Genomic DNA, 27,849 nt, shown 5'->3' on the forward strand with positions numbered 1-27,849 from the left:
GGGCAACTTTCTCCTTCGTAGCGCCCCGCCCGCCGCGGTCCCCAGCCCCAGGCCGGGAGGTAGGAAAGCGCCGGCGGGAGTCGGGGGTCCTGCTTTGGGGTGTGTGAATTGGGGTGGAAAGTTACGCGTTAGGAATTTAGGTGTGGGGGGGGACCGTCTCTGAATTGCATGTGACCTACTTTTTATCCGGGGGCTCGAGTTTGCGCTCCTGACAGAGGCTAAGTGCGGGGTTGAAACTTTCGCCGGAGATGGGGTGTCTGTTCATACGTCTGAGTTTGGGAGTGTGTACCTGGTAGTGGGTGCGGGCAGGTAACTGGGGCTGGTTGTGTGGGGTGTGAGTGTGACGGTGGCGGTGGCGGTTTGAAGCGAAATAGGACCCTGTGCATATTTCTGACCGAACTGATTTGTGTGTCTGTCATTTGTGGGCGCCCTCCTCATGGAGAAAGGGGCCACTGGGGTGGCAGAGGGCAGGCTACAGAGCTTTCTGGATCTTCAGTCTTGTCTCTTAAGAGGTTTGGGGTCTGGGGCGGGAAATTAGGGGGACCTTTCTTATCTGGCTCCTCCGTCCCTTTGTCTGACCGCATGGGGGCAAGCTGGGCTGGGATTTTGGCCTACGGGGGTCCTGAACGCCGCAACGCCATTGGGCTCGGCCTGGGGTCTTTGTCTGTCTCGGACGGGACTCCAGGGTCCGAGGGAGGAGGGGGATGGGAGTCTGGACTCCGGGCTCCTGGGAAAGCTGTGGAAGACGTGGAGCCGCCAGGGAGGCGGGATCTGACTGTATTGGAAAAAGTTTTCCCCTGTTCCCGGCCTCCGGAAAGTCATTGGGAACTTGAGTTGGATCCAAGCTCGCGGCGCGGGAGGTGGGAAGAGGAGGGGCGGGGCCGGAGGCTTGAGGGGAGGTGCTCTCGCTGAGCAGCCCCTCCCATGATGGGGGTTGTGGGAAACTGGGGGAGGGGATGCCTGGGTCCTTTGTTCTAGCTCTCCTGATGGTATGGCGTTCGTGCCCCCCAGTCTGTGGTTCTTTCCTGGTCTCCACTTGAGTTTCTGCCCTTAGTCTCTGTCCTCCCTCCCTGTGTCTTCGTCCCCCAGCGCCCTCTGTGTCTCTGTCCACCACCCTCTGGGTCTCTGTGCCCCCACGCTGGGTCTCTGTTCCCCTCTCTCTGAGGCTCTGTCCTTCTCTGAGTCTCTGAGTCTCTGGCCTCTTCTTTCTGAACCTCCCTTCAGCCTTACTAGGGCCCATTACTCTTCTTTTCCAGCAGCTGCTGCTCACATTCTAGCATTGTGCTTGGAGTGGGACTAAGATGTCACCCACGCCCCCTTCCCTGCAACTAGGCTCTGACTCCTGTCTTCTTTAAACTAGTAATCCATCCCTGGTAGGGTGGCTAAGTGGATAGAGCGTTGTCACAGTGTGTCCCAGTAAAGGCATATATGAAATATAACCAATGAGTGCACATCTAAAGGGAACAACTAAGTGGAACGAGTTGATGCTTCTCTCTCTCTCCCTTACCCCCTGTCCCAAATCAATGGGATAAAAACTAATAATCCATATCAAAATGATTGGGTCTCATGAGCCCCACACATGATTCTGTGGTGTTCAAGACTTCATTACAACTCAAGGACCCCTGGAAATCCAGAGAATCACTCCTCACTTTAAGCTTCCACAGAAATCCAGCCTCCATTGTCAGGACCCAGCCATCTCCCTCAGACCCATAGGGCTGGGTCCCCAGCGCCTTCCCTCAGACCCAGGATTCTGGACTCCCAGCCTTCCAAGCTCTGAGGTCCTTCTGGATGGGTCAGGGGAAACTTGCTGAACTCTGTGTTCTTCTAGGCCCAGATGGGGGAACCCCGGGCTGGGGCCCCCCTGGACGATGGCAGCGCCTGGACAGGAAGTGAGGAAGGAAGTGAGGAAGGAACCGGTGGCAGCGAGGGGGCTGGGGGGGATGGAGGCCCAGATGCAGAGGGTGTCTGGAGTCCTGACATCGAGCAGAGCTTCCAGGAGGCCCTGGCCATCTACCCACCCTGCGGCCGACGGAAAATCATCCTGTCCGATGAAGGCAAGATGTATGGTGAGTCCACCCTTCTATTTGCCCTGGTCCTCATTGATTACTAAAATATACCGTAATAACCAGCATTTATGGAGCTTTAAACACTTCACATAAAAGCACTTAGTGTCCCCATAACTCAGGTAGGAGCTAGCATCCCCATTGGCACTGATGAGGAAATTGAGGCCCAGAAATGTTAAGTGATTTGCCTAAGGCCACAAAGCTAGTGTGCAGTGGAGCTGGGGTTTGAACCCAGGATGTCTGGCTCTAAAACCTGCAGTCATAACTCTTCCACCTAGCTCCCAGCTTGCTGTGGACCTCTGGGAACGGTTGCTTCTCTCTCTTCCCTCAATGTACTCTCTGTTGAGAAGTTCTGCTGGTGGTCTAACTCTGTTCCATCTTTGATTCTTCAGGTCGGAATGAACTGATTGCCCGCTACATCAAGCTGAGAACGGGGAAGACCCGAACTCGCAAACAGGTCTCCGGACTGACTTGTGGGCTTCTGTCTGGGATGGGCTTGTCTTCTCAGGGCCATGCTAGTATAGACAGTTTCAGGTTCAATGAGGATCTGGTTCATGTATTTTTGTCTGTCTTCTAGGCATCTCTGTGGATATACTGTGCCCGATACAGTTCTCTTAGCAGTTGTGTTAGAACCAGAGTAAGAGAGACCAAAAGAGCCAAAGAGAAGGATGGGGAAGGGAAAGGAGACCCGGATCTGCTGGTTCACATCTGTGTTTGCATGCTCCTGGGACAGCTACCATGTTCTGTGTGTCATCTCCCATGTTCCAGCAGCTCTGTGGAGCACTGGATGGAGGAAACAGGTAGAGGGTGCAAGGGACAAGTGACTCTGGCCTGAATCTATTTCTTTGTCCCTCCCTTCAGGTCTCTAGTCACATCCAGGTCTTGGCCCGAAGGAAATCGAGGGAAATCCAGTCCAAGCTCAAGGTAGGGACCAAAGCAGACATCCTAAGAGGGGTACAGGGCTCCGGAGGGAGGGGGTAGAGACCTGGGATGAAGGACAGAGACCAAGAAATGGGAACAGATTCACACAGAAAGGTAGACAGAATGGGGGAAGCAGAGACCCAAGGTGGGGGATTAGTGGCCCAGCAAGGGGGTGTGGAGGTATGGAACCACGGTGAGGGGTGCAGAGATTTAGCTTGAGACAGGCAAGAAGGGGGGCATTGGGCCTTTCCTCTGGTTGTAGCTATCTTTTGCCTCCTTCTCTCCCTGCCTGCCCTTCCTTTTGGGGTGTCCTCATCCTTTTTCCTCTTGGTCTCCATCTGGTTCATCTTCCCATTTCCTCATCCTTGTTTGGCCATCCTGTTCTCTTTGTGCTTAGATATTTTTATCTCCTTTTGCTTCTTTTCATATCCCTTTTCTTTTTTTCATCCTCTGGGTTTCCTGTTTCTTCTTGGCTAGATACTCTAATTTTCTACCCCTCCAAGCAGAGGTAGATTAAGGTTGGTTAGGGCTCAAGCACAGAAGAAAATATTGGGCCCCTTACATTAGAAAAGAGTGTAAAGTTGGGGGTTTGCGGGGCCCTTCAGAAGTTGGGGCCCATGGTGCATGCCTGGTGTGCCCGCCATTAAATCCGCTTCTACCTCCAACTATAGAGACTTCTCTGCCTCTTTCTCTGGTTTTGGGGACCATCACTTCCTCTTCCTTTCTCTCTAGGTCTAAACACCATCCCTTCTGGTCTTTTCTGGAGTTTGCCATTCCTCTCTGTCCTGTCCCAACTACGAAATGTTCATCGCCTATTCCCTCTGGGTCTGAAATTCTCAATTCCTGTTGCCCACATATCTGGAAACCTTTACTTCTGGCTCTTTATTGACCTAGCAACCCTCATTACTGTCTTTTATTCTAGTCATTGGGAACTTCTTTCCCCCTCTAGGCCTGGCTCCCTCTGTTCCATATTCATCCTTCATTCTTCCTTCCTCTCTGTGCTCAGCTCCGGGTGGCAGGGCTGTAGGGGTTGGCAGGGCAGGAAGGTGGGGTGTCCAGACCTCATTTCCTAAATCATGTTTTCTTTCCTTCCTTGGCACCCTCCCCCACCCCCATGGGCAGGCCCTGAATGTGGTAAGTGTTTCTGCCCACCATCCCACCCACTCCCCTACTATAGGCATTCCTGAGGGGGCAGGGGGCAGAGTGCTGTAGGAACAGGGATTTGCCTTGACCCCCCCAACTCCGCATCTTTCTATACTTACCATGCCCTGTCATTGTCCCCAACCTTGCTGTGTCTACTGGAACTCCCCATGAACATGGACCTTCAACTTTTCCTACAGGACCAAGTTTCCAAGGACAAGGCTTTCCAGACAATGGCCACCATGTCCTCTGCCCAGCTCATCTCAGCCCCTTCCCTGCAGGCCAAACTGGGTCCCACTGGTCCTCAGGTGGCCTGGGTTGGGGTCTGGGGCTTAGGGCTGGAGGGTGGGGGTGTGGCTTCAACAGGGGACTAACTGGCTGACCCCTCGCCTTTGTCTCGCTTCTAGGCCTCTGAGCTTTTCCAGTTTTGGTCAGGGGGCTCTGGGACGCCCTGGAATGTTCCAGAGTGAGTATTTTCTGTTCTGCCTCAGCACCTGTCCCCCACCTCCACTCTCCCACAGGCCTTTCTCACCCCACCTCCTTGTTCCTGGCTCCCTTGTGAACATTGATTCTGGAGCTAGGCTATCTGGATTTGAATCCCAGGCAGGAGGGGGAGGGGATGCTCAGGACAGGAGGACCAGGTCTGAGACTGGAAAGCAGGGAGGGGACAGAGCAGAGAGAGTCAGGAGGAGGATGGACGCTGTGGGGACCTGGTGGGCTGAGAGGAGCGAGGAGGCAGGGACAGTGCCTGGGGTCTGGCTGGTGATTGGGGTTACTGGGACTATCTAGAAATGTGCCGCCTGGGGAAGGAGTGGGTTTGGGAAAAAAATAAGCTTAGCACAGGACTTGATGAATGTGAGAGGCCTGGGCATAAGGCCTTCTAGTGGTGTTGGCTGGGCCCCAGAAGCTCATAGGAAGGCTTGTCCTTATAGAGTTGGTTCTTGGGCCTGAGCAGGGCTCCTTATCATCTTTCAGAGTCAGAAGGAAGAAAATGGGCTTCAGAGGTAAATGGGAGTGTCCTTTTTAGCTCTGAGAGAGCCATGAGGGTGACAGATATGTTTCTGGCTGAAAGTATAGAAATGGGTCCCAGAGGCACAGGGGAAGAACAGTTTTCAGCCCAGAAAGGAGCAATGGGTCTAGGCTGGGTGTTGATAGGGCCATGTGGCCTCAGGATGGTGGGACAGGAGTGTTGAGGGTGTTGCCAGAGAAGAAGTTACAGTCTGTGGGATCCAGGCTGGGAGGGAAGAAAGTTCGCTGGGGAGGTGCTGCTGAATGGGGACACAGGAAGGGTCAGAGCAAGTTCCCTGAGCCAAAGGAACCACAGGTTTGCAGGGAAGGAGGCTGATCTGAAAGAACTGGTGGTTTAGTAGGCATTGCTCTGGTCTCTGGGGTTCCACCTTTTATGGAGCTGATAGTCAAATTGGGAAGATGAATATCAATAAATCATCATGTATGTACATAAACACGAAATTGAAGAGGATGTGTGATGTGTGAAGAACTTCAACAGGTTCTGGGGTAAGGAAGAGTGTTCTGGGGGTTTCTCTGAAGAAGGCTTTGCCAGGTAAAGAATGAAAGTGGGGTTATTTTAGGCAGGGAAAACAGCATGTGCCAAGACCCTGAGGTAGGAAAATTTGGTGAGTTTCAGGAACTGAGAGGAGGCCAGTATTAAGCCATTGGTCAGTCAGTCAAATGTTTACTGAGAAGCTATTAAGTACCTGTGACTCTGCTTGACTAGGGACATATCATTGAACAAATTAAAATTTCTGCCCTCATGGAGCTTATATACTTGGAGAAGGGGGAGATAAATAATAAGCATGATAAAAAGTAAATAAAATAAACATTAATAAGAAAGGAATAAATGTGGGAAATAAAGCAGGGTGTATGTGCTCTATTTAGGAGTCAGAGAAGACCTCTGAGGAGGTGACACTGGGTAGTGGCCTAACGACAAGACATTAAGTTTGTGGGTAGGGTACTAGAGTTTAGATTTCAGAATTGGCATGCAAATACTAAGTCAAGATCCTTGGGAGTCAAAATCTGAAAGTCCTTGGAGTTTATATCTTTCTGATCTTGATCTTTGGACCCTTGACCTCTTACTGACCTGTGAATTCATCATGTCTCCTTGACCTCTGACCTCTCAGTCTCCTCACCGCCATCTCCTGGGGTACCCCACAGGTCGTTGGCCTCTAGCTATGCTATCAGGTACTACAGTCCCTAGCCATGTATGGTTATTAAAATTTAAGTCAATTCAAGTGAAATAAAATGAAAAATTCAGTTCCTCAGGGACCTAGCCACATTCCAGCTCAGTAGTGATATGTCATGTGGTCAGTAGCCACATGTGGCCTGCGGCTATAGTACTGGACGGCACAGGGAGAGATCATTTCCATCATCACAAAAAGTTCTATTGGACACACTGCTTTGGAGTCTGTTGTGCTGCCTCCTCACCCCAAAGTTTGGCCCGGTGTCCCATTTCTGAGCTGCTGGTCACTTTCTCCCTACCCACTTGACCCTTCAGCCTTCTCTTCCTCCAAATTTCCTATTCTCCCCACCTCTTTCCCCCCCCCCCCAAGCTGGAAACGGAGGCAGTCAGACAGACTCCCGCATGCACCCAACCGGGATCCACCCGGCATGCCCACCAGGGGGCGATGTTCTGCCCCTCTGGGGCGTCCCTCTGCTGCATTCAGAGCCATTCTAGCGCCTGAGGCAGAGGCCACAGAGCCATCCCCAGCGCCTGGGCCATCTTTGCTCCAATGGAGTTTCGGCTGCGGGAGGGGAAGAGAGAGACAGAGAGGAAGGAGAGGGGGAGGGGTGGAGAAGCAAATGGGCGCTTCTCCTGTGCGCCCTGGCTGGAAATCGAACCCGGGACTCCTGCATGCCAGGCCGACGCTCTACCGCTGAGCCAACAGGCCAGGGCCTCTCCCCACCTCTTGAGACCCTGTTTCTGTTCTCTTTCCGCCATATTGTGAGAGGTACTAAACTATCATCAAGATACCAGACCTCATGGCTGGGACTTAGCTGGTTCGAGCCCAGGCTCCACTGTGTCCAGCTGTGAGACTGGGTAGGTCAGTTGACCCTTGTGTACCTTTCTCCTGTGCAAATAAGAAGGCAGTGATCACACATACCTCAGAGGCTGTGAGGTCTCAATAAAAATGTGCACATATTGTGTGAGCACAGGGTCCACCTGGCCCCCCAGTAAACGGCAGTCAGTCTGATTAGCATCTTTCCGCCTTACTGACCTTGGGCTTCCTTTCTCCCTCAGTGTGAAGCCATTCTCGCAGACACCATTCTCCTTGTCACTGACTCCCCCATCTACTGACCTCCCAGGTAAGAGTACTCACCACCCTCCCTCATCTTTTGTCCCCCCTGTCAACCTTATCTGCCTTTCCTTCAACCTTCCATTAATCAGGGGACACACTCCTCCTGAGGCCCAGCTCTGAGACGGGGTGTGTGGGGGTAAGGAAGGATGAGTGACAGAATTTTTAGAGTGTAAGAGCATAACATCTGTAGCCAGACACACTGAGTTGTTGTTCTGCCACTTCCTAGCCTAAAGGACATTGGGGGATGTATAAGTCAAAATTCTTTCAGCTGCAAGTGACAGAAACCCAAGTCAAGCTAGATGATAAACAAAAACCCAGAATTTATTGGTTCAGGTAACTGATATTTTTGGCATTATGGCTTCAGGTATGGCTGGATCCAGAGGCTCAAATGGTAAACTTAGGACTTGCTTGGTTTTGCCTTCCTCTGGTGGCTTCATTCCTAGGCAGGCTCTGCCCATCTGGCAGCAACATGGCTTCCAGAAGTCCATGCTCATGTGGTCCTATGAACTCACATTGATGGAAAATTACACTTAGGTTCCACAAATTCATCAATTAGGAGTGCTCTTGGTTGCAGGCAACAGTATGCAAATTAATAGTGCCGTAAATAATAAAGGCTTTAATGATTCCATATAACAAAAAGTGGGCTGCTTTTGTGCTGGCTCAGAAGTTCAGCATATCAAGATTAGCATTTCTATAGGGTCCTTGGACTCTGTCTTACTGTCCCAAGATGGCTGTTGTAACTCTAGGTCATGTCCCAAGCAGGACTTGACCAGAAACAAAAGCTTTCTCCTCCCAAAGTTCTGTCTTTTTTATTCAGGAAGAAACTCCTTCCCAGAAGCCCCCGAGCAGATTTCCCCTAACGTCTCATTGGCCAGGACTGTGTCACATGGCCACCTCTAGCTGCAAGGGAGGCTGGGAAAGTGAGTATTTAGTTTTTTCAGCTTCTAAGTGGAGGCAGGCAAGAGAGAACAGTGCTTGATATATTCCATAAATGTTAGTAATTTTTATTGTTTGTTCTTCTCTCTCTAGGGTACGAGCCCCCCCAAGCCCTCTCACCCCCTGCCTTGCCCCCACCTGCCCCATCACCCCCAGCCTGGCAGGCTCGGGCCCTGGGCACTGCCCGGTTACAGCTGGTGGAATTCTCGGCCTTTGTGGAACCCCCGGATGCAGTTGACTCTGTGAGTGTGATTTTGGGATAGTCACTGTGGGCTTTGTTTTTTTTTTAAGAACAGGTTTGTTTTTTTTTTCCTAGGGACAGAGAGAGAGTCAGAGAGAGGGATAGATAGGGACAGATAGACAGGAACGGAGAGAGATGTGAAGCATCAATCATCAGTTTCTCGTTGTGACACCTTAGTTGTTCATTGATTGCTTTCTCATATGTGCCTTGACCGTGGGCCTTCAGCAGACCGAGTGACCCCTTGCTTGAGCCAGCGACCTTGGGTCCAAGCTGGTGAGCTTTTTTTGTGCTCAAGCCAGATGAACTTGTGCTCAAGCTGGCGACCTTGGGGTCTCAAACCTGGGTCCTCTGCATCCCAGTTCGATGCTCTATCCACTGCGCCACTGCCTGGTCAGACAAGAACAGTTTTTTTTTTTTTAATTCATTTTAGAGAGGAGAGAGAGAGGGAGAGAGACAGAGAGAGATGGGGGGAGGAGCTGGAAGCATCAACTCCCATATGTGCCTTGACCAGGCAAGCCCAGGGTTTCAAACCAGCGACCTCAGCATTTCCAGGTCGACGCTTTATCCACTGTGCCACCACAGGTCAGGCCAGAAGAACAGTTTTATCTTTGCTTTATACAGGTAACATAAATTTTTTTTTTTTTAGATTTTATTTTATTTTTTAAGAGAGAAAGGAGAGAGAGAGCGAGAGAGAGAAAGAGGGGAGGAGTAGGAAGCATCAACTCCATATGTGCCTTGACCAGGCAAGCCCAGGGTTTTGAACTGACAACCTCAGCATTCCAGGTCACTGGGCGTTTTCAATGTAGAGGGTTATAGAAAGGAAAAGCATAAAGTAGTGGTTCTCAAACTTTAGCAGGTATCAGAATGACACAGAGGGCTTGTAAAACAGATTGCTGACTAGGTGGTGGCACAGTGGATAGAGCATTAGACTGGAATGTGGTGGACCTGGGTTTGAAACCCTTAGGTCACTGGCTTGAGTGTGGGATCATAGACATGACCCTATGATTGCTGGCTTGAGCCCAAGGTTGCTGGCTTGAGCAAGGGGTCACTCAGTCTGCTGTAGCCCCCCCCCCCAGTCAAAGCACATATGAGAAAGCCATCAATGAACAACTAAAGTGACACAACTATGAGTTGATGTTTCTCATCTCTCTCCTACCTCTTTCTCCCTTCTTGTCTCTCTCTATCAAAAACAAAAACCCCACAGATTGCTGACCCCCACCCTAAGAATATCTGATTCAGTTAGTTTGGTGTGGAGCCTGAGGATTTTCATTTCTTTTTTTTTTAAGTGAGAGGAGGGGAGATAATTAGACTCTCACATGTGCCCTGACTGGGATCTTCCAGACACTCTCTGTCAGGGGCTGACGCTCGAATCAACCAAGCCATCCTCAGCACCTAGGGCTGATGCTTGGACCAATCGAGCCACTGGCTGCGAGAGGGGAAAAGGGAAAGAAGGGGGAGAGGGAGAGGGAGAGGAAGAGAAGCAGATGGTTGCTTCTCCTGTGTGCCGTGACTGGGACCCTGACTGGGGATCGAACCAGGGGTGTCTATATGCTGGGTGACACTCTATCAATTGAGCCAGGGCCGGATTTGCATTTCTTTCTTTTTCTGGATTTGTCTTTCTAACAAGCTCCTAGGTGATGTTGATGCTGCTGGTCCAGGGACTACACTTTGACAACTCCTAGCATAAAGGAACTAGAAGGTCATGAGGTCATGGCTTGGGAAGGTCAGAGAATCTAGGACATAATTTATTAATTCATCAAACACTTCTGAGCCTGATCAGGCAGTGGCACAGTGGATAGAGTTTCAGACTGGGACTCACAGGACCCAGATTTGAAACCCCAAGGTCGCCGGCTTGAGCATGGGTTCATCTGGTTGAGCAAGGGGTCACTCGGTCTGCTGTAGCTTCCCGGTCAAGGCACATATAAGAAAGCAATTAATAAACAATTAAGGTGCCGCAACGAAGAATTGATGCTTCTTATCTCTCTACCTTCCTGTCTGTCCCTTTCTCTGTCTCATTCTGTTACAAAAACCAACCAAACAAAAACACTTCTGAGTGCCTCCTGTGCACCAGGCTTTGTGGTGGATACTGGGAACTTGGGAAAGCAGACCTTGTTTTTAGGCACGAGCTTTTCCTGGCATAGGAGACAGAAAGCATATTAGTCAGGGTGCGCTGACTGTTAAAAGAAATAACTCCAACACCCAGGGACTGAACATCATAGAAGTTTCTCACTGGTGGAACAGTTCATTGTGGGTGTTCAACAGGAGTCTTCCACACAGTGATTTGGGGAATCCAGGCTTCTTCCATATATATATATATATGGGTCATAATTTTTTTAGATTGGCAGATATATATATATATATATATATTATATATATATATATATATTTTTTTTTTTTTTGGCAGAGACAAAGAGAGTCAGAGAGGGAGAGAGAGAGAGAGAGAGAGACCAGAAGGGAGAGAGATAAGAAACATCAATTCTTTGTTGCGGCACCTTAGTTGTTCATTGTTTGCTTTCTCATATGTGCCTTGACTGGGGGGCTACAGCAGACCGAGTGACCCCTTGCTTGAGCCAGCAACCTTGGGCTCAAGCTGGTGAGCCTTGCTCAAACCAGATGAGCCTGCGCTCAAGCTGGCGACCTTGGGATCTCTAGGAAAACGAACCTGGGTCCTCCACATCCCAGTCCGATGCTCTATTCACTGCGCCACTGCCTGGTCAGGCCAGGCTTCTTCCATCTTGTGGCTCTGCCATTTCCTAGGGCTTCAGAATCTGCTACTGGATTCTCTGCATCTGGCTGGCAGATGGTGGAAGGAAGAGAGTGAGGAGGTTTTATGGGTCTGGCTTAGAAGGGGCAACTATCAGGTCTGCTCACACCCCATTGGCCAGAACTTAATCATGTGGGCAAACATAACTGCAAAGGAATCTGGGAAATGTAGTTTATCTGTGTGAAAAGAAACTAACATCTGGGAACGCAGTCTCTGCGTTCATATAAGCTGTTCATATAAACAGCCATATAAACTCCAATTACTGTATATAGTGGTCTTGGTAAAACCCAAGTCAGATCAGGTTAAAACTCTCCAATCTCACTTGGAGCAAAAGCTAAAGTCTTTTCAGTTGCTTACAAAGTTCTGCACAATCTGACCCCCAATCCTTCTCTGCCCTTCCCTCCTGTACTCTCACCCTTGTTTACTCTGCTCTGACCACACTGGCCTCCATGCCCTTTCTCAAACGTACCCAGCCCCTCCTGCTTCAGGGCCTTTGCATCTGCTGTTCCTGCCGCCTGGAACGTGCTTTCCCCACTCTGGCCCAACGTTCATTCAGACCCCTGCTTGACCCTTTTCTCTGGTTGGCTTCCCCAAACTACCGATGCCGTCACTCTCCACTCCCTTACTGTGCTTTATTAGGAATCTTTTCTTAACATACATTGCTTTTCGAAATTTATATTCTGTATAAGACGATTTACATTTTCTCTGTCTCTGCCAGTAGACTGTGAGCCCACGAGGTCAGGGACTTTACCTTGTAGCCCTGGAACCCAGAGCAGTACCTCTACACAGTAGCTTCTCGATAGATGTCTGTTGAATAGTGGGTACGTGCTGGGATGGGGTAGCTTGTTTTTGCGGGTGTACAGAGGAGAGGTGCTGCCTGGAGAGTCAGTGAATGCTTCCCTGAGATGCCAACATTTGAGTTGCACTTGGGGGTTACAAAGGAGTTTGTTGTGTGTAGAACTGGGTGTTTTTAGGTACAGAGATGGAGAAACAGTGTTGAGGCTTTCAGGGAATCAAATAATTGACTATGATGGGGAAGCTGATAAAAGTGAATGGGGCCCTGGCCGGTTGGCTCAGCGGTAGAGCGTCGGCCTAGCGTGTGGAGGACCCGGGTTCGATTCCTGGCCAGGGCACACAGGAGAAGCGCCCATTTGCTTCTCCACCCCCCCGCCGCGCTTTCCTCTCTGTCTCTCTCTTCCCCTCCCGCAGCCAAGGCTCCATTGGAGCAGAGATGGCCCGGGCGCTGGGGATGGCTCTGTGGCCTCTGCCTCAGGCGCTAGAGTGGCTCTGGTCGCAATATGGCGACGCCCAGGATGGGCAGAGCATCGCCCCCTGGTGGGCAGAGCGTCGCCCCTGGTGGGCGTGCTGGGTGGATCCCGGTCGGGCGCATGCGGGAGTCTGTCTGACTGTCTCTCCCCGTTTCCAGCTTCAGAAAAATGAAAAAATGAAAAGAAAAAAAAAAAAAAGTGAATGGGCCCTGGACAGCTATTGGTTCTGGAGAAGCTGGCATTGCCAAGCTGGGTGGTACACCAGGAGATTTCTCCTGGTGATGGGGAATCATGAAAGTGGTAGAGAGATCTCATCTGTTTGTAATTAGTGGAGGCTTTCAGAAAGAGGCAGATTGGGATGACCTGGGAAAATGGATGAGGTTTGGGATTAGAAGAAAAGATGGGGAAATTTTCAGGATATGGATAAGAAGTGATAAAAATGAGAACAAAGAACAAGTCTTGGTATGGCTATATGGATTTTCATCCATCCATCCATCCATTCATTCCATCCATCCACTGATGGAACACTTATAAACAACTATTCAAAACATAGCCCAGTTAAGGGGTGTGGGCTTTTTCCTGGGGTGGTGGGGAGCCATGGAAAGGTTATGAGCAGGGGAGGTTGAGGGTCAGCTCTGGAGCCATGTGAGTGATGAACTGGGGAAGAGAGGTTGGAGGCTGGGAGGACAGGCAGGAGGCTGGGGTGAAAGGAGGAGAGGACAGGGCTGGGAGGATGAAGCAGGGGACAGGGCAGAGTTGGGCAGTCAGGACAGGGCTTGGGGACTAAGGTACTGTGGGAATTAAGGGGCAGAAAAGAGTGGGGACAGTGCCTGGTAGTTGGGCCCAGTGTCTGGGTGCACAGGATGGGACAGCTAGCAGGAGCTCTGGGAGTGGTGACAGGAGTGTGGATCGGCTTGGGCAGTGAGGATCCAAGGTCCAGCCCATTGCCCACTCCTCACCTACGGCTGTTTCTCCCCAGTACCAGAGGCACCTGTTTGTTCACATCAGCCAGCACTGCCCTAGCCCTGGAGCGCCTCCCCTTGAGAGTGTGGATGTCCGGCAGATCTATGACAAATTCCCCGAGAAAAAGGGTGGTCTGCGGGAGCTGTATGATCGTGGGCCCCCTCACGCCTTCTTCCTGGTCAAGTTTTGGGTGAGTTCTGCCACCAAAAACAAAAGTGCTCATAGATCACGTGGCCTCCCAGCTAAGGACTCTGGCTCCACCAGGTCAGCCTGGGCCTCACAACTCTGTATGGCCCAGAGTATCAGCCCCCTTTGCAACAAGGAGCACCGAGGAGTTTTGCCTCCATGGCTGGGTGCATGGGACCAGTGTGGGCATGGGAGTATGACTTGGAACTCCCCAGATCCCACTAAACTTTGTCACACCCAGTCTTGTGACTGATATGGCCCTTGAGAATGGCTTCTGTCATTTCAGACTCCCCTATTCCACTGACCACACCAAGCCTTGTTGCTAAGGAATGTCTTCCTTCTCCTAGCAAGTGGAGTCCTGCAGAGCTCTCTAAAGAAGGGATACTATGTTCCACCAGATCCTGTCATTAAAGAATATCTGGCCTTGAGGGTACCATTGAAGGAGCCAGGAAGTGGCTTTGTAAAATCCTGTATTCACTGAGCACTTACTATATACAAGGCCCCATGCCAGGTGCTATGGATATAATTGTGAATAAGAGGGTCCATTTGGGTCTTTCTTAGGCCTGTTTGGTTTGGTGTCCAGGACAATGGCTGATGCTATAGGAACTCAATAAATGTGAATGTTTAGAGGGTGTTAACTCTTATAACCAGTACCCTGGAGGGATCTAGTCTCTGAGAAGGAAGCCTGCTGAGGGCTTGCAGTTTGCTGGCCTTGCTGGCCCCATAGCTATTGTGATGATAAAAGGTTCTAGTGTGAAGTGGAGGCCCAAGACAGCTCTGGGGTCTGTAGGCATTGTTAGGGCTTAAGGCAGGCCTCACCAGGTCCCAGGTCTGGACAGCGACCTTTAGAAGCCCAGCATCTGAAGGGATGTAGGGAAAGGGCTGGAAAAGCCTTCAGTTTTTGTCTGGCTTCACAAGGCCACATCACCAAGGTGATGGATGGAGTCAGGCCTCTGAGAAGGGGACTAAACTACCCCAGAGAGTGACCTGGTCAAGTAGGTGACTAAAGGTAGGAAAAGGAAGAGGTGTGCCTCCCAGGAAGGTGACCAGGGGGAATAGGACCAAGGTGATACGAGGTCTTAGGCTTGATTACATCCCACCTGGCATAATGGACTGTCTGCTCACTAGGCCACTGGAGTCATGGAAGGGTATGACCTCTGAGAATTGGCTGAAAGGGCCCGGGAGAATGTTCTGGAAAGCAGTCAGTGTTCTTTAGGCCCTGCCAGACCCCATTGCTAGGGACTAACCCCTTGTCTTAGCAACCAGGGTGTGGGGGAAGGGCTCTGTGGGAGAGCTTCTGGTTGCTAGGGAGTAACCACCTTCTTAGTAACCAAGCCCTTGAAAGGGGTTGAACTCAAGTTGGGGGCTTTAGGAGCAAAATGTTGAATTCCAGGTCTCCTTTGGTGAGGGGCTCACTGAGAGAAGGTCAGGATCATTTTGGGGATTCAGACTTTGGCAGCACTGATGGAAGGGTGGAAACTGGCCCTTGGAGAGGTGAGGACTTTGACGCTGAAGAGAGGTGGGCAACTACAGATGCAAATGGGAGAAACCAGGCCACGGGGCAGAGTTCTTACATTAGCAGCGTCACCACCATTGATAAGGGATGTCCCCTTCAACTCACCTGTGTCTCCCCATCCTGCAGGCGGACCTGAACTGGGGCCCAAGTGGTGAGGAAGTGGGACCTGGCAGCACCAGTGGTGGCTTCTACGGTGTGAGCAGTCAGTACGAGAGCCTGGAGCACATGACCCTCACCTGCTCCTCCAAGGTCTGCTCCTTCGGCAAGCAGGTGGTGGAGAAGGTGGAGGTGAGGCCGCAGAAGTGGAGCTCTGGGCGGGTGAGCTCCCAGCCACCTGCTGCTTTGGAGGTTCAGACTAAATAGACCAGAAGCCACAACAGCTCAGGCATTGGGGGAGTCTCCATAGTGGGGTGGGGGCGTCCCAGCCTCTTTGGGGGTTAGTGCATATGCTTAGAGCTGACACGGAGTTCTGAAGTCACATGTAGGGGTTACTTTGAGGGTTCAAAGGTAATGTGTGGGGCAGATATATATAGTTGCTAAGATTCAAAAGGTTCTTGTGAATCTGGAAGAGTTCACAGAGCATGGAGGTTCAGGGGTCACAGTTGGGTTGCCGAGGACTTGCAGAGTCTCAACTTCAGAGATCACAGGGTCTGGAGATCTCATTAAGAGTCTTTGGTGGAAAAAAAAAAAGAGGTTTTGGCAGGTGTGAGTGTATTAGAGGTCTGAGGAGTTTAGAGGTCACTGAGGATGCAGAGCACAGCTTTGAGGGACTGAGATGGTCTCTGGCTTGCAGGCTCAGTGATTCTGAGTTAGATACCCGAGGGTTCAGGGTCCTGTCTCTGGTCACTGCATACGGGGCAGTAGAAGATAGAACATGGCAGTGGGGAGAGGGTGTGCCATCTGAGAGGCACAGAGATCGGCTGGGTTTCTGGGGCAACCCCTTTTTGTCTCAGTCACTATAATCTCCACTCCCCCCCCCCTTCCCGGTTCAGACGGAGCGGGCCCAGCTAGAGGATGGGAGATTCGTGTACCGCCTGCTGCGCTCACCCATGTGCGAGTACCTGGTGAATTTCTTGCACAAGCTGCGGCAGCTGCCTGAGCGCTATATGATGAACAGCGTCCTGGAGAACTTCACCATTCTCCAGGTGACGCACTGGGGCTGGGTCGGGGCACGAGCCCCGCTGTGGAAGGGAGTGCCCACCATAGACCCTCAACCCCAGGGACACTTTCACCTGGAGAACTGATACACTGGGAACCCTGCACTAGACCCTCGGCTTAAAGGATCCCTTTCCTTTACCCAGGGAACTGATATGGTCGGGACTCCAAAGCATTCTTTTGAGGGAATCCCCCTTCACTGGGGAAACTGACCTGGAGGACTCAGGGTGGGTCCTTAATGGGACCCCCTTTCCAGGGAACCTAACCTTAGTCCAGGAAACATGATATGATAGGATCTATTTGACTTTGGGGAATGCATTGAGCTGGGGACCTCTTTCACCTGGGGAATGTGATGGAGTGGGGACCCCCTTGACCATCTAATACATGATATACTATCTTATGTGAGGTTCTTCAAATGAGGAACCTGGCATGTTGGGCATTCCCTCTCCCAGGGAAATGTGACATGGTAGGAAGCCCTTTCCTGTATACCCCGTGATAACTGAGGGAGGGCACAGTGGTACCTTCGCTTTCAAGCACAAACCCCTTCTCCCGGCCTCCCTGGCAGGTGGTGACAAATAGAGACACCCAGGAACTGCTGCTCTGCACCGCCTACGTCTTTGAAGTCTCCACCAGTGAACGGGGGACCCAGCACCACATTTATCGCCTGGTCAGGGACTGAAGGGGGACCCTAAAAGTGAATCACTCCTGAATACTCCCCCTCCCAAGAAGGACCTCCAGCTTTCTTCAGGCTTCTTATTTGGGGAGGGGGCTGATATCTGTTCGAGGGGTCTTTGGAAGCTGGGTGGGGAGTTGAATGGGCCAGGTCTGAGAGGAAAGGATGGATATTGGGACCTCACATGGGTTTGTGAGAGGACAGATCACTCCAGAGCATCGGGAACTGGGGACCCAGGACTGGGGACTGGCATGAGTAGCCCTGAGGGTACAGCACTGGTTTCTCAGTCTCCAACAGTGCCTTCCTCCCACTCTGTTCTGGATGTTTCGGAGGGCCCTAGTTACACATTGGCTTGTCTGTTTTCCAACCCCTTCCTAATTTGTCTCTTTCTACCACCCCCACCCTGTGACTCTGAAATCAAATATTGAAGGTTAACCCTTTCTGTGCAGGAGCAGAGCCAGGTGGGCCCTGGAAATATTTTTTTTTAATATAACAAGAGATATTTATAAATGGGTGTTAGGGTCTTGACTTTTCTCAACTGGGCAAGCAGTGGGGTGAGTCTTTTTAATGTCATCCCCTCTTCTACATGAGCCACTGGCTAGAAGGTAGTGTCTGCCCCTCCCCCACATCTTCTGCCTCAAAATTGTGTTGGTTTTGACAGGATAAAGCCATTTTACCAAAACGCAGGGGGTTTATTTGGGGTTTGGGTGAAAAATAATCTTGTGGGAGGTGGTAGGCTGACAAAGAAATGAGGTGTGTTTGGGGGCAGGAAGCTGGTGGTGGGAAGCCCCAGGTCCCGTGAGAGAGGTGACAGCCATGGGGTGGGCAGACACCTGGGTCCCCGGGGAAATGAGGAGGCAGAGGGCTCAATGGCTGGGGAGAAGGGTGTTAAACAAATATTTACAGGTGTCAGAGAAGTCAGTGCCCAGGACACTTGAAGGGGTCTAGGAGGGACTTGGGGAGAACCGGGCCTAGCGGTACCGGGCGAGCCTGTTGTAGACTTGGTCCAGATTTCTGCACAGGAATATGGAGAGCGTCATGAAGCTGAGCTATAGAGAAAGGAGATGCTATCAGATAGGTCGAGGGGTTGTGGACCGGTGTCAAGAATCAGATGGGGCTGGGCCTGGTTGTGAAAGATGGGGTCCAGGATGGGAATTTGGGGGGATGATAAGGGTGTAGAATGGTGGGGTTAAGGGTAAAAGGGCAGGAGGTCATAGGCTAGGCCACCAAAGATGCAGATGGACAGGCTGGGGAGGTGGGAACAGGGTGAGGTAGAAGGAATCCAGCTGCGCCTAACGCAGGTCTAGAGCCTGGAAAGGAGTGAGATCCGGAGCAAGCCCAGGGTCCTTTATTCTGGATGCTCATCTCTATCCCCTTCTGCCTGTGTCTCTAATTCCATCTTGGCCTCCACCTCTGTGCCAGTGCTCCTGGTCTCAGACTGTTCCTCGTCTTGATCATTAAGCGGCCAGGGCCCTAGGCCTAGGGTTATCGGCAGCTTGCCCTGAGGGGTCTTGTCACCCCAGTTGGGGCAAGCATCCGCCATGCCCCAGCCACCCCACTGACTGCCGCTGCGCCCACTGCAGCCATCAGCGCTCAGGCCGGGCTCTGGGCACGAGCCTTTGGCGCCCCGCACCCGCGGCTGGGGTTGGAGAGCTCTGCGTGGCAATAGTAGACTCAGCCCCGCCACACTCACCTGCGGGGAAAAGAGGTGGGATATTGCGGCCAATAGCAGGAGGCTGGTCAGCTGAGGAGAGCAGATGTGAGCCTCGGGAGGAAGGGAAAACCTTCCTGCGTGCAACCAATCAGGGCTCACAGGCGATTGGGTCTATTATGCATGAGCCTTTCCCAGAATGAGGGCCAGACTCGGATTAAGGTCGGTTGGGGCCCCGGGCGCAGAAGAAAATATTGGGCCTCTTACATTAGAAAAAAGTGTAAAGTTGGGATTTTGGAGGGTCCTTCAGAAGACGGGGCCCAGGGCGCGCGCCGAGTGTGCCCACCGTCAAATCCACCTCTTGGGGCAGGACTATTTAAGGATTGTACAGTCAGTCGCGAGCGAGGGCAGGATTGGATTACCTCGAGTAGACCGACGCCCAGACAAATGCCCACTATGGAGATAAGGTTGTTGTGCAACCACTTCTGGAGGCTTCTCGCGCAGCCCTGGCAACATAGAGAAAGGTTAAATTAGGTAGGACTTTTTCTGGGATTCTATCTCGCCCAGCTTCCCTAGGTACCAGTACTGTCTAGTCTCTTGGCCCTGAACAAACCTACTCCTCCCTAGGCAAGAGCATTCTAGGTCCTCCCCTTTTCTCTAGGCCCCGCCTAAAGAAACCGCAGCTTCTGGGGGCTTCGCCCCACCTGTTGTCCGTTCTTTCTTGTGGTCCCACCCTACTTGCAGACCCCTCCCCCCCCATATGTTGCAGTCCCGCCTCCAGGGGGCCACGCTCCTGCCCGCAATCCTCTTTCCGTGGGCCGATCCCTTTCCCACCTCGCGATAGGTGTAGCTGTTTGCAGGGACCACGCAAAAGTCTGTATTGCGTCGGGGCCGCGCCAGTGGTCCGGCCCGGCTGAACTGGGGGAGGGAGATCATATCGGAGATTGCGGAGTCGTTAGTCGCCGATGAGTTATAGCAGGAGCAGGGTACACGGTATGCCTCCGACTCGTTGCTGCTCAGGCTAGGGACACGGAACCAGTCCTGAGGAGAGGTCCAGCCGCAGCAGCGCAGCTGAGAGAGAGACAGAGTCAGATGGACCGGGACTGGAGGAGGGTGGGGACAGGGCTAGGGGATTAGGAAAACATGAAGTTGGAAGAGACGAATCACGGGGCGACCTGGGGCTGGGCGAGAAGCTGCAGAATCCGGCTCTGAACTAAAGATTGAGTGGGCATTGTAATTCAGCCTCAGTAAGGGGCAGGTGAGTGACCAGGAAATGGAGTCTCAGGTGGGCCGGTCCCGTGGGACCCAGAGTCACTAGGAGCCGGGGGTGGGATCACGCTAGGGCCTTGGGGCTGAGGGTGGAGTCTTATCGTGGCAGAGAGCAAAGCCTTTCCGGGGTCCTGGATGGGAGCTGGGGCACTGAGCCACGTTGGGGGGGGGGGGGGACGTTGGGCACGACATGCCTCACGCACCTGGGACTGCACATAGTCCCAACTTTCCTCCGCTGAGGTCTTCTCCCGGTCGGCGCGGTAATTTTGGATCGTCTCCTGCACTATGTCCTTCACCTTCCGCTCCAGCTGAGAGGCTGAGAGTGAGGCTGGATCCCAACCTGCCTTCCCCACCGCATCTGTGCTGACCGACAGCCACTCCGGGCTGTCTCAGCGCCGAGGGGTGGGTGCCCGAGCATCTCTATGCCGGCATCATTTTCTCACTGAATGGCTATCTAAGTCTCTTTCTCAAAACCTCTCTGCCTGACCTGTGGTGGCACAGTGGAGAAAGCATCGACCTGGAATGCTGAGGTCGCCCGTTCGAAACCCTGGGCTTGCCGGGTCAAGGCACAGACGGGAAGCAACCACTACAAGCTGATGTTTTCCACTTCCCCCTCCCCCCTAAAAAATGAAATGAAATCTTTCTCTGCCACTTTCTACCGTCTTTCTGTTTCTCTCGCTATTTCCCACGATCTCTCTCGTTAGGTCTCTCTCTTCCTCTGAGCCTCTGTACGCGTGTTTTCTCTTTTTTTCTTGTTTCCCTTTGGATCTCTTTCTTGCTATGACCGTTTTCCTCCGTGCGTGTACGTCTTTCTCTGCCTCTTCCTGTCTCTACCTCTCCGTGTCTCTCTGTCAGTCTCTATATCTGTTCTGTCTGTGTGGCTCTCTTCTTCCTTTCTCTGTTATTTTTTTTGTCTATGTTAGTCCCTGTCTGCCTTTGTTTCCGTCTCTTTCCACCTCCCTCCCCCACCAAGTCCACCCCACTGGCTGTAGGGGTAAGGGAAAGGGGGGAGGGGCAGGCAAGCTCACCCGGATCCGCTGAGTGGAGATGAGGATCCCCAGGGTGATCTGCGTGACAAACAGGAGCAGCAGTATCCCAAAATACTGAGGGGCAGAGTGGAGAGGTCAGACTGGGCCCCTCCCCAGGATGCAGGGGATCTATCTGAGGGGAGAAGGGAGTGAGTGGTCCTAAGGAGGGAGAGGGGGTGGGGCACTCACCAGGCCCAGGAAGCAGCGGAGCTCCTTTAGGGCCCCCACACAGCCCAGGAGGGCAAGGCCCATGGTGAGGATTCCTGAGATGGCCAGGGCCTTGGACCAGATCTGCAGGGGCATGAAGGACAAGCCTGGGGAAGGTGAGAGGCAGTGACTTTGAGTCTTAGGTGCCCAGCTCCAGGCAGTCCCCATTCTCCCATTCTCCACCCATGCAGTGGAGAGCAGTATCCTGGGGGGCCTCTTTTTTTTTTTTTTTTTTTTTTTTACAGGGACAGAGAGAGAGTCAGAGGGATAGATAGGGACAGACAGACAGGAACGGAGAGAGATGAGAAGCATCAATCATCAATTTTTCGTTGCGACACCTTAGTTGTTCATTGATTGCTTTCTCATATGTGCCTTGACCGCGGGCCTTCAGCAGACCGAGTAACCCCTTGCTTGAGCCAGCGACCTTGGGTCCAAGCTGGTGAGCTTCTTGCTCAAACCAGATGAGCCAGCGCTCAAGCTGGCAACCTCAGGGTCTCGAACCTGGGTCCTCTGCATCCCAGTCTGAGGCTCTATCCACTGTGCCACCGCCTGGTCAGGCCTGGGGGGCCTCTTTCTAGGCTCCTGGTGTCCCTTTCTCCAGGTCTCCAACTCTGCCCCACCCTGAGTCCCTGTCCCTCTCCTCTGGGATTCTCTCCTCTCTCTAAGTCTCTGTCCCTCTTCCTCCCTTCAACTCTCAATCTCTCCTTCTTGTTCTCAGTCTCTCTTTCCTCCTTCAGCTCTTCTCACTCCCGGTAGTTTCAGCCCCATCACTTGTTCTGTGATATTGGATCTGTCAATTTAAGCTCCCTGAGGCCTAGGGAATAGAATGGTATCTATTTCCAGGGGTTGTTCTGAGGGATGCCTGGGAGGCATGTGTTCAACCCAGTTCTCAACACAGGGTGAACACATTAATATGAGCCATTAGGGGTTTGACTATTACCTTCTTATGATTTTCCTACTATTATTATTAGTCCAGTATGTGACTTCCCCACTCTGAATGCCAGGAGAGGTTTCTGGGAGGATCTGATGAACATCTGCACAAGAGCTGACACATAGGAAGTGCCCGGGAAATGGCTATTATTGTTATTGGTGGTATGCACAACTCAGTTGTCAGAGAAAGACACTGAAGCTTGGAGAGGCCTGGCAGAGCCTGGGACCCACTTAGGAGTTGGGAACTGCGGAGCTACCTGGGACAAGAGGGACCCCAGGACGCCACTTGTGGAGAGGCTGTGTCCAAGCCCGCTCCAGGAAGTTCCTCCCCAACTGCCCCGGCCCCCTCACCCACAAATGACACGAAGCTGGTCTTGTCCACAAGTATCCAAATACCAAAGCAGAAAATCAGGCTGCCTAGGACCTGGGGAGAGGAGATGAGAATATGATGGTGGGCAAGCAGGGATACTAGGAGGGACGGCTGTGGGAGGGACTGGGGCCCAGTCCGGGGAACCATGAGACAACTCACAAAAAAGAAGAGGTTGAAAACGAAGAGGAGGTACTTGATGAGGCTGAGGCAGCTGTTCTGGGCCGACATCTTTGCCTGGAGTGGTGAGCAGCCAGAAGAGTTGGCAGTGGGGAGACAGGGAGAAAGAAGCCTTGAACGAGAGGGAGAGGCTGAGAGACAGAGACAAAGGAAGAACACAGAGAAAGAGGAAGTGCCAGGGGTGGAGCCTCACCCCTCCCTCTACACACAAGGTGGTTTTATTCTGTCTTTGTCCTTGTCTCCCTCACCCGCCCCTGGGACACACACACATGTACCTGAGGGGCCTTGGAATTTGTGGACACCAAGGACACGCTGGGCAGTTCCTCCCAGGTCTCCATGGCTTAGGCTTGGGGACCCACGGGGGCTCCTGATCTGCTTGTACCCACTCACTCTGGGCACCAAGACCCCAGGCCAGCCCTGGACATCAGCCGACCTCACAGACACTCTGACCTCACTGCCTGCTAAGCTCTGCCATCTCTGCCTCCATCTCTGTCCCCTCTTCCTGGCCCTTGATCTCTTGTCCTCCCCTCTAAGTCTTTGTTCCCTTCTCTCTGAGTCCTTTTATCTTCTGAGTCCTTGTCCCCACCTCTGGGTTTCTGTCTCCTTCAACCTCAGGGTCTCTATCCTGTCCCTCTTTGGGTTTCTGGCACCTTTTCTCTGCATGCCTGCCCTCCTTTCCCTGCTGATCACTGCCCCCCCACCCCCATCTGTCATTGCTCCTCTCTCACTGTCTGCATCCTGTTTTTGGCAACAAGTGTAGACCAGGTGTTCCCCTGTGCTGGGGCAGGGTCTGGGTACTTCGGGGAAGTGAAAGTGCTGCAGGTCCCAAGTGGGAAGGTCCCTGGGAGTGAGAGGGGTGGCTGAGCAGTGCCAAACACCCAAAGCGGAAGCTGAGCCTCTGGCAGGACTTCCTGCCTCTGCAGTGGGGCCCCTAGAGGAGGAGGCCCCAGAGCAGCCAGGATTGAGCCTGGGACCTTGGCAGTTAGATCCAGCTTTGTAGTACCTGATCATCTCTAGGCCTGAGCTGCATGCCTAGCAGCCTCTGAGCTCCCTGGACACCCCACAGGCTCCCATTCTTGTCAAGTCCCAAATCCTCACAGATTTCCAACATAGGTCAGGGATGTTCCTACCATCCTGGTGTCCACCCAAGCCCTAGAAAACCAGCACCCTTAAAGATACAGTACCCTTTCTTTTTTCTGAGAGATCTCGTCTGCTATCCTTTTTCTTTTTTAAGGCTCAAAATTCAATTTAAAAAGTGTTTATTGATTATAGAGTGAGGAAGTGGGGGAGAGAGAAACATCGATTTGTTGTTCCACTTATTCATGCACTCATTGGTTGATTCCTGTATGTGCCCTGACCGGGGATCCTACTTGCAGCGTTGGCATATGGGGAGGAAACTCTAACCAACTGAGTTACCTAGCCAAGATGCAATTTATTTTATTGTCATTAAATATCAATACTATTCTGATTTTTTACTCTGGGTTTCCCCTCCCCAACTTTATTGGGAATAATTGACAAATCTAGTTGTCTATATGCAAAGTGTAGCCCTGGCCAGGTATCTCAGTTGGTTAGAGCAGTGATTTTCAACCTTTTTTGAGCCGTGGCACATTTTTTACATTTACAAAATCCTGGGGCACACTACCTACCAAAATGACACAAAATGACACTCTAACACAGTACATATTATACATATGGTTAATAATATAGTTTCTAAATGTATTTATACTCAGTGTGAAACCTGGGCCTGTTTTGATGAACACAAAAGGGATATCTTGGAAGGAATGGTAGAAAGACACACACGAAGCTCTTCCTCAACAGTTCTCAGTCTCTCTGTTTTTAGTTTTTATCACAGTCAAGCTTGAGAAGCTCAGCTCACATAGATATGTGGTTGAAATCGGGAGCAATGTCAAAATAGCTTTGTTGCCTAGAATGGGGAACTCCTTGGCAACAGATAACCGAAAACTGTCCAAAGGAAGATCAGCAAACTTTAGCTTTAAAGTTAGATAACATTGTGATGCATTGTATATCACCCTCTATGGGGGCCTCTTTTAAAAAGAAAAAGGTCAAATATCTATATACACCATCAAGATAGACATAACCAGCTGAGGCTGAGGCTTCATCTAGTGGTGGCAACATTTACCTCAGGATTAGAAATCGGGACCATGGGGAGGAGTAGCAGCTTCAACTACTCGCTGTGGCCACACAATGACAAGTGCGTGGCAGCCCGAGCGGGGACCTTCCTGGGTGTGGATGAGAGGCGGCCTACTATTGGTTCATCGCTACTGATCGGGATGAATCCTAGAAGGTGATTGGTCAGTGAGCGTTCCCTGTGCCTCCACTCTTCCTGTCGCTGATAGCTGGAGGGATTGTGAGGGGAATGTTTATGTTCGGATGTAGGCGGCTGGAGGCGGGCACGTGGGCCGCAGTTTGGGGACCCATGTTTGTTTGTTTGTTTGTTTATTTTTTACAGAGACAGAGAGTGAGTCAGAGAGAAGGATAGACAGGGACAGACAGGAACAGAGAGAGAGATGAGAAGCATCAATCACCAGTCTTTCATTGCAGGTTGCAACACCCTAGTTGCTCATTGATCGCTCTCTCACATGTGCCCCGACTACGGGCCTTCAGCAGACCGAGCAACCCCCCACTGGAGCCAGTGACCTTGGGTCCACGCTGGTGAGCCTTGCTCAAACCAGATGAGCCCGCACTCAAGCCGGCGAGCCTGGGGTCTCGAACCCGGGTCCTTCTGCATCCCAGTCCAACGCTCTATCCACGGCGCCACCGCCTGGTCTGGCTTGGGGACCCATGTTTAATTTCCCCACGGCACACCTGACCATGTCTCATGGCACACTGGTTGAAAAACACTGCATTAGAGTGTGGTCCTGATACACAAAGTTTGCAGGTTTCATCTTGAGTCAGGGCACATACAAGAATCACCCAATAAATGGATAAATAAGTAGAACAACAGTCAATGTTTCTTTCTCCCTTCCTCTCCAATCAATAAATAAAAATTTAAAAAGCGCATACAATGATGATTTGATAATCATGCATTGTAGAATGCAAACTTAAGATAATTAACAGATTCATCATCTAATAGTAAATTTTTTGTGTGTGTGGTGAAAACACTGAATATCAACTTTTAGCAACTTTTCGGTATACAATACTGTATTATTAACTATAGGCACCTCAGAACATTTTTTTTTAAAAAAAGCTTTTATTAATTTTTGAGAGCAGAGGGGTGGGGGTGAGAGAGGAGCAGGAAGCAGTTGTATGTGCCTTGACTGGGCAAGCCCATGGTTTCAAACCTGCAACCTCAGCATTCCATGTCTTCATTCTATCCACTGCACCACCACAGGTCAGGCAGAACTTCTTTAAAAATGTTTTTATTGTGCTCACTTAAGCAGCACATATACTAAAATTGGTGGAAAAAGTATTTCTCAATTTTAGAGAGAGAAAAAGGGAGAGACAGAAACATTAATCTGTTCCTATACGTGCTCTGACTAGGATCAAACCTGAAACCTTTGCCTACCAGGAGGTTGCTTTAACCAGCCAAACCACCTGTCCAGGACAGAACTTAATTTTAATTTTAAAAATTTTATTTATTGATATTTAGAGAAGGAAAGAAAGAGGGAGGAGAAGAAGGAAGCATCAACTCATAGTAGTTGCTTCTTGTATGTGCCTTGACCAGGCAAGCCCAGGGTTTTGAACCAATGACCTCAGTGTTCCAGGTCAAAGTTTTATCCATGGCACCATCACAGGTCAGGCAGAACTTATTTTTATAACTGAAAGTTAATACCCTTTGACCTACATTGCTCCATTTCCAGCCCCTGGCAACCATAGTTCTATTCTGTTACTATAATTTTTTTTTAATTTCACATCTATCATTTTATCTTGTTTTTGTTTTTGTTTTTGTTTTTACAGAGACAGAGAGAGAGTCAGAGAGAGGGATAGACAGGAACAGACAGACAGGAATGGAGAGATGAGAAGCATCAATCATTAGTTTTTCGTTTCGCATTGCGACACCTTAGTTGTTCATTGACTGCTTTCTCATATGGGCCTTGACCGTGGGCCTTCAGCAGACTGAGTAACCCCTTGCTCAAGCCAGTGACCTTGGGTCCAAGCTGGTGAGCTTTGCTCAAACCAGATGAGCCCATGCTCAAACTGGCGACCTCGGGGTCTCGAACCTAGGTCCTCAGCATCCCAGTTCGACGCTCTATTCACTGCGCCACCACCTGGTCAGGATCATTTTATCTTTGCCTGACTAATTTCACCTAGCCTAATGCCCTTCAACTTCATCCATGTTGTGACAAATGACAGAATTTCTTTTTTCCCTCCAAAACTGAAAATTCAGTGAAGGTAAGTACTGTGCTCTGATTCACCTGTCCAAGTCTCTGTAGCACACAAAGAATACTTTCTAAATGTCTGGTGGATGTTTTTTTTTTAAATATTTTATGTATTGATTTTTTTTATTGATTTTTAGAGAGGGGAGAGAGAGAGAGAAGGGGGAGGAGCAGGAAGCATCAACTCCCCTATGTGCCTTGACTAGGCAAACCCAAGGTTTCGAACTGGCAACCTCAGTTTTCCAGGTCGATGCTTTATCCACTGCGCCACCACAGGTCAGGCTGGTGGATGTTTTTGATTAATGCCTACAAAATAAAATGCAGGCGAGAAGACATGAAAGGTTCTAGTTCTGAGAGCCTTGTTGGAGCTTAAGTATGACAGATTGACTAAAATCCCTAAATTCAGGAGCTGACAGTAAAGAATGAATGTATTAGAAAGCAAAATGCTACCCAGACAGGTAGGTTCTTAGCTGCTGTCTGGGACTAGACTAACCTTGAATATATGTCGATTTGAGCATATCTCTGTGGTGGAACTCTGAGGGGAGCAGTTGGCAATATCTGTGTTTGAAGATTTCTAGGGCTAGACAAGGGCTCTGACCCTGGCTGGGTAGCTTAGTGGTTAGAGTGTCATCCCAATAAACTAAGATTGTGGGTTCAATCCCTGGTCAGGGCACTTACAAAAATCAGCCAATCGCCTGACCTGTGGTGGCGCAGTGGATAAAGCATCGACCTGGAAATGC

The 27,849-nt window shown here is 51.0% G+C and overlaps 2 protein-coding genes across 5 annotated transcripts; one reads left to right on the forward strand and one right to left on the reverse strand.

The window, feature by feature from the left end:
* The first annotated feature begins 7 nt into the window (after positions 1–7).
* TEAD2 (TEA domain transcription factor 2) lies at positions 8–17,691 on the forward strand. Its single transcript, XM_066271577.1, has 14 exons — positions 8–59; positions 1,829–2,066; positions 2,456–2,520; positions 2,641–2,700; positions 2,925–2,987; positions 4,107–4,118; positions 4,325–4,432; positions 4,532–4,590; positions 7,381–7,445; positions 8,468–8,616; positions 13,627–13,800; positions 15,439–15,600; positions 16,305–16,457; positions 17,033–17,691. The coding sequence occupies exons 2-14, from the start codon at positions 1,835–1,837 to the stop codon at positions 17,144–17,146; spliced, it is 1,416 nt and encodes a 471-aa protein (XP_066127674.1). The 5' UTR covers positions 8–59; positions 1,829–1,834; the 3' UTR covers positions 17,147–17,691.
* Positions 17,692–17,811: 120 nt separating this feature from the next.
* CD37 (CD37 molecule) lies at positions 17,812–22,918 on the reverse strand. Of its 4 annotated transcripts, none has more exons than XM_066271579.1 (9): positions 22,755–22,918; positions 22,577–22,649; positions 21,278–21,402; positions 21,089–21,163; positions 20,264–20,368; positions 19,626–19,862; positions 19,214–19,297; positions 18,834–18,884; positions 17,812–18,189 (listed from the first exon to the last, which is right to left on the reverse strand). In XM_066271579.1, the coding sequence occupies exons 1-9, from the start codon at positions 22,821–22,823 to the stop codon at positions 18,112–18,114; spliced, it is 897 nt and encodes a 298-aa protein (XP_066127676.1). In that variant the 5' UTR covers positions 22,824–22,918; the 3' UTR covers positions 17,812–18,111. The 4 variants fall into 4 exon arrangements, with proteins under 4 accessions (XP_066127676.1, XP_066127675.1, XP_066127677.1 ...); XM_066271578.1 differs by having other exon boundaries at positions 18,834–18,905; XM_066271580.1 differs by lacking the exon at positions 18,834–18,884.
* Between the last annotated feature and the right edge of the window lie 4,931 nt (positions 22,919–27,849).

The sequence above is a fragment of the Saccopteryx bilineata genome, chromosome 3 (genome assembly GCF_036850765.1).
Source record: "Saccopteryx bilineata isolate mSacBil1 chromosome 3, mSacBil1_pri_phased_curated, whole genome shotgun sequence".
Lineage (NCBI taxonomy): Eukaryota > Metazoa > Chordata > Mammalia > Chiroptera > Emballonuridae > Saccopteryx > Saccopteryx bilineata.

Excerpts from the sequence above, each read along its gene's own strand:
- TEAD2 (XM_066271577.1), top strand. The coding sequence starts at position 1,835 with ATGGGGGAACCCCGGGCTGGGGCCCCCCTGGACGATGGCAGCGCCTGG. Across the intron at positions 4,433-4,531 it reads TGGGTCCCACTGGTCCTCAG|GCCTCTGAGCTTTTCCAGTT; the intron begins GTGGCCTGGGTT and ends TCTCGCTTCTAG. Across the intron at positions 15,601-16,304 it reads AGGTGGTGGAGAAGGTGGAG|ACGGAGCGGGCCCAGCTAGA; the intron begins GTGAGGCCGCAG and ends TTCCCGGTTCAG.
- CD37 (XM_066271578.1), bottom strand. The coding sequence starts at position 22,823 with ATGTCGGCCCAGAACAGCTGCCTCAGCCTCATCAAGTACCTCCTCTTC. Across the intron at positions 21,164-21,277 it reads TCCGCTGCTTCCTGGGCCTG|TATTTTGGGATACTGCTGCT; the intron begins GTGAGTGCCCCA and ends TCTGCCCCTCAG. Across the intron at positions 20,369-21,088 it reads TCTCCACTCAGCGGATCCGG|CTGGAGCGGAAGGTGAAGGA; the intron begins GTGAGCTTGCCT and ends TCAGCCTCTCAG.